The 4904-nt window shown below is 56.2% G+C and overlaps 1 protein-coding gene across 1 annotated transcript in view; it reads left to right on the top strand.

The window, feature by feature from the left end:
- Positions 1-366: 366 nt before the first annotated feature.
- The window catches only part of LOC104164981 (selenium-binding protein 1-like), a 5929-nt gene continuing 1391 nt past the window's right edge, over positions 367-4904 (top strand). Inside the window, exons 1-6 of the mRNA XM_009704474.1 lie at positions 367-412; positions 2348-2460; positions 2794-2979; positions 3594-3714; positions 3925-4107; positions 4681-4859. Coding sequence (XP_009702776.1) covers positions 406-412; positions 2348-2460; positions 2794-2979; positions 3594-3714; positions 3925-4107; positions 4681-4859 — 789 coding nt within the window. The 5' untranslated portion in view covers positions 367-405. The remainder of the gene's footprint in view (positions 413-2347; positions 2461-2793; positions 2980-3593; positions 3715-3924; positions 4108-4680; positions 4860-4904) is intronic.

The following is a 4904-nucleotide window of genomic DNA, read 5'->3' as shown; positions in this document are numbered from 1 at the left end:
CTCCTCCTCCTCACAGATGAACCACAGAGCTCTCGACCTCTCCTTGAGGCCAAGCAAGCCTGGCATTGCCCTACACATATGGAGCAACCCTTCCTCTCCGCCACAGGGACGTGAAGCAGAGAGATGCAGCCTTGTCCCTTTCTGCACTAGGAATATTTCACTGGCATTTCTGGCTGCCCAGAGCCCCAAACCTTTCTGGGGGTGATTTGGATGCACGCAGGCATCCTGGTTCACCTTGGACGTTGCCATAGGGTGGGATCGCGTGCAGCCGCTCCAGCGAGCGGTTCCGTTGTAAAAAGGGGATTAAAAGAACTCGCTGCCATCTAATTTCTGTTTGTTTCTGTTCTTCTCAATGCAGAAAAGTGTGGAGCCTGTGGTCCTGGCTTCGCCTCGCCTCTGGATGCGATGAAAGGCAAGTCTGAAATCTAGGGCAGGCAGGGAAGAGCCTTGCGCTGTCTGTGCTTTAGGTGAAGATTAAAACAATGCTTTCAGGAGGGCGTTATCAATTAACTCCATTCTCCAAGGAGGCTCCTAGCAAGCGTTAGGGAAGCGATGGTTTTGCTTTTCGCCTGTTTTGAGGCCACACATCCATTGCATAATGACAGCTTGGTGTCAGAACAAACCTTTTTAAGTTTCATGATGGCCTGGGATGGGTCATAGCCTGCAGCAGTCACCTGTGGCTTCCTTATGCAAAACCAAAAGGGATTTTTAAGTTTCTGAGAGGCAATTGTATTGCTATAGCCCCATGACGCCACTACCAGAGCTAAACCCGGGGGAGGGAGAGGGGACCATCCTGCTCTTTCATTGCACTCTGCTCCCAATGGCTGGGACCACAACACGACAAAACCTTCTTGTATAAAAACCAGCCTCACAGGTTGCTTCCTTACATGTCTGGACGCTTTGCCTGAGAATCTTTCTTGCTGCACTGCCGAAACACTGGTGCTATCCCTCCCTTAATCCTCTTCTCTAGGGCTTAGCAAACACATCCGTGAAACCTTAGAGAGCTCTGGAGCTTGCTCGCGATCTGTGATTCCCATCCCTGAAACCAAGAAAACACCAATGAAGAGATGAGTCTTTAAAACATCCCCGCATGTTGGCAGGGCCGGAGAGTGATTTAAATGAAGAGCAAATAGCACAAATCCCATTGACTCTGCGACTCTGGCAAGTTGGAGAACTCTCTGGTTGCTTCAGTAACTCTGGCACCCAAAAAGCTCTTCCATGCAGACATCTGGCAGGTCAGGCTCCTGCGCAGGTGGTGAGAAGCTCCTCGGTGTCCTTTGGATACCTCGGGGGGGGTATGAGCTCTGTGGCTGTGTCCCATACCCTGACCTTTGGTGCAGCTGCAGGGATGGGATCCCTCGGCGTTTGGCAGCTGCTCTCAAACCCAAGACTGACACAGGCACCACCGCATAAGTGTTTATAAAGGCACCATGCTGCAAAGCTAGCTATTACCTGCTTTGGATCAAATCCAAAGGTGCCAAATCACCTCTCTCTCTCTGTTTCCCACTCCTCTCTCCTCCTCAGTGTTTCCCAGACCAGTTCTTCCCCGCTAGCCCTCGCTTTGGCAGTACTTTATCCTGGCACAACTGAGAGTGAGTACAGTCTCCACAGTGGTAAGGAGACTTTGTGGGGTCTGAATGCCCGTGCCTGGGGGCTGAGCAGCGCTCAGGTCCTGGAGCAGAGCCATTTCCCAGCAAAGCTGATCACCCTGGCTATCCGGAGCGGTGCGTGCACCAGGGCAGCAGCTCCCGGTTGGGGAGCAGGACCCGTCGCTGCGAGGACATCCCTGGGACAGAGCCTTCGCCCTTTCCCAGCGGGATGCCCTGCAGGCAGGGAGCTTTTGCAGGACCGCGTCACGGTGGATTTTCACTGCTTGGTAGGACTGTGGGACTGCGCAGGGGCTCGGGGCCTTTCTGCCTTTGACTTCAGTCTGGCAAGCACTTCTCAAGAGTTTTTAAGGCCTCTCCTGTTAGATGTGATGGAAGTGAGACACGGTGTGGTTTGATTCGCGTGATTGATAGGATTGGGGATGGGCTGGCATGTCCTTGCAGGCATGGGGTGATCCCAAAGCCGTGGACTTCCTTAGGGACTCTGAGGTCCAGAGATCCCTTCCCAGGGCAGGGGATCTGAATAAGCCCAAACCCCCACAGGGCAGCCCCCTCCAAACGGGGCGCAGCCTAGTGCCTCTGGTACGGCAGAGAGATGGAGATCCAACTGCCCCATACTTATGGGGGAACACACCGGCTGCCCGGGAGGGAGATCTAGGCTGACCAGAGACTCCTGCAAGGTTTTTATTGTGTCAAAGGGGGTTTCTGCTGATGCTCAAGCATCTTTTCTGCCTTGAAAGGTCCCCGGGAGGAGATTGTGTACGTGCCCTGCATCTACAGGAACACTGGGAGGAAGAAACCCGACTTTCTGGCCACTGTGGATGTCAACCCCAAATCTCCGCACTATTGCCAGGTACCCAACGCTTTATCTTGGTATTAAACTGGCCTGGGAAACAGCTCAGTGCTTGTGCACCACGCTCCCCAAAGCTGCTGGCTCAGTACCGAATGCCTGTCCAGTTCTCCCCAAGACTCTGAGCCTTCCTCTGCTTACAAAATGCTTGCAAAATCCGCTTCACCCCCGTCCTTGGGATCCCCTGCGCACCATCGCTCCCCTCCGTAGGGTGAGACTTGCCTGAGGCATCCTGACCCTATGGTGGGCTCTGCAATGCCCTGAGCTCCCCGGTCTGCCCGTGACCCTGCACTTGGCAGAGGAAAGAGCGGTGTAAGCAAGGCTGGGATTTTGCAGGTGATCCACCGCCTGCCCATGCCCAACCTGGGGGATGAGCTGCACCACTCGGGGTGGAACGCTTGCAGCAGCTGCTTCGGGGATGCCACCAAGAAGCGGAACCGCCTGATCCTGCCCAGCTTCATCTCCTCCCGCATCTACGTGGTGGACGTGGGAACCGATCTGCGAGCTCCCAGGCTTTTCAAGGTACCTGGGAGGCGGTGCCGATACACATTAAAAGCTAAGGGACTGGGATCATGGCTTCTGGCTGCGGTGACAGCTTGGCAGAGAGGCTTTGGGGTACATCTAAGAGCTTTGCAGGACCCTGATGTCTGGATGACAGTACGGGAAGGCTGTGGAAGGTGGTTTTCTCCTGCTGATGTGCAAATACTGAGTTCTGCATCTAGCTCGATGCAGGAGGGGCCCAGGGCACAGCACTGCCGTCAGGTTTATAGTCCACGTCTCGCCTGCGGCGTGTGTCTCCGAAGGAGCCCCAGGCACCTGCGTGCAGTTTGTCCCAAGCCTGGGTGTGCGAGGGCCTCGCGGGTGGCCGGCAGCCAGCTTCTTGGGGTGAACGCAGCAGCCGCCCCATGTGCCGGCATGTCTTGGGACGCAGGACCATGCACGCTCAGCCCCAGCTCAGGCGTTCAGCCCCTCTGGCTGCACGGCAAGTCCCATCTTGAGGTCAGGCAGGAGCTGCCCGGCTGTGCCACGGGGTAATGCCAGCCTTGCAAACCTGCGTTCAGCGCAGCGGCAAACACCCTTCTCGCCTGGGACAGCCCGGCACGGAGGACGTAACGGTGCCTGTGAACTCCCGGCAGGTTGTCAACTCAGAGGACGTCTTCTGGAAGTGCAACCTGGGTTATCCCCACACCTCCCACTGCCTGGGCAGCGGTGAAATCATGATCAGCACCCTGGGAGACCCAGCCGGCAGCGGGAAAGGTACCCCAGTCCTCCAGGGAGAGGGTGCAGGGACGGGAGGAACGGTCCCCACATCCACAGCTGTCCTGGAGGCTTCGTCCAGGTCTCCCAGCCCGTTCAGCAGCCTGGTCTGCAGCGGGCTGATCTCTCTGTTGCTGCTTGTTTTATAACACGTAAAGTGTTAATCTGGGTGATTTCCTCACTACCGATGTGGTTTTGGTTTTGCATCAGGCGGCTTTATTCTGCTGGACGGAGAGACCTTTGAGATCAAGGGGAACTGGGAGAAAGGGGACAAGATCCCCCCAATGGGTTATGACTTCTGGTACCAGCCACGCCATAACGTCCTGATCAGCACTGAATGGGGAGTCCCAAAATGCCTGGGATATGGATTTGACCCAAATGATCTGAAGAAAGGTGAGAAAGCAGTTGTTTAAATGCTCCAGGAGAGAGACGCTGAGCAGGACTGCAAGGTCAAATTTCAACTCTTTTCTGTTGCTAGTGAGAGCTGGCATCTAATGGGTGCAGATAAAAGTGTCCAAGACAGTTTGCCGGCAAAATGAATTTCACACTAATCCCTAGAGATCCCCTGGATTTAAGAAAGGCAAGCCCAGCCCATTTACACACTTCAGATGCAAGCACCAGAAGTTCAACCCAAGGCAGTCCATAAATGCCGCTGTTGAGCTGTACGTGGGGTTGGAATTTGGCCGTAGGGGTGAAGGATGAAGCCCCATCTCAGCCCAGCTCCCCCCCAAAGGTTACCCTGCCCTTCCCAGCCCCCTCCTAGCGAGATGGTCCCCGTTGGATTCTGGGCATCTTCCCACGGCTTTTGCCAAGGTCCAAAGCAACCGGCCTGTGCTGGTGCGGAGACCAGGGGGTCATCTCTGCGGGGAGCTAAAGGGGCTGAGGACTCACCCGAATCCATAGCACATCTGCTTGAGACCCTGAGCCTCGCAGCACCCCCTCTGACCCCCCCCCCCACCCTCCCAGGGCTCTACGGACGCCGCCTCAACGTGTGGGACTGGACCACTCACACCTACGTCCAGGCCATCGACGTGGGCGAGGACGCGGCCCCCCTGGAGATCCGCTTCCTCCACAACCCCGACGCCGCCGAGGGCTACGTGGGCTGCACCATCAGCAGCGCAATCCACCGCTTCTACAAAACCGAGGTACGCGCTCCCCTGGGGACACCGTGGGGTTCGAGAACAAGGGGA

Source organism: Cariama cristata, unplaced genomic scaffold (genome assembly GCF_000690535.1).
Source record: "Cariama cristata isolate BGI_N322 unplaced genomic scaffold, ASM69053v1 scaffold26657, whole genome shotgun sequence".
In the NCBI taxonomy this organism is placed as follows: domain Eukaryota; kingdom Metazoa; phylum Chordata; class Aves; order Cariamiformes; family Cariamidae; genus Cariama; species Cariama cristata.
Note: the sequence above shows the minus strand (reverse complement) of the source record. Positions and strands in the feature narration are given on the sequence as shown.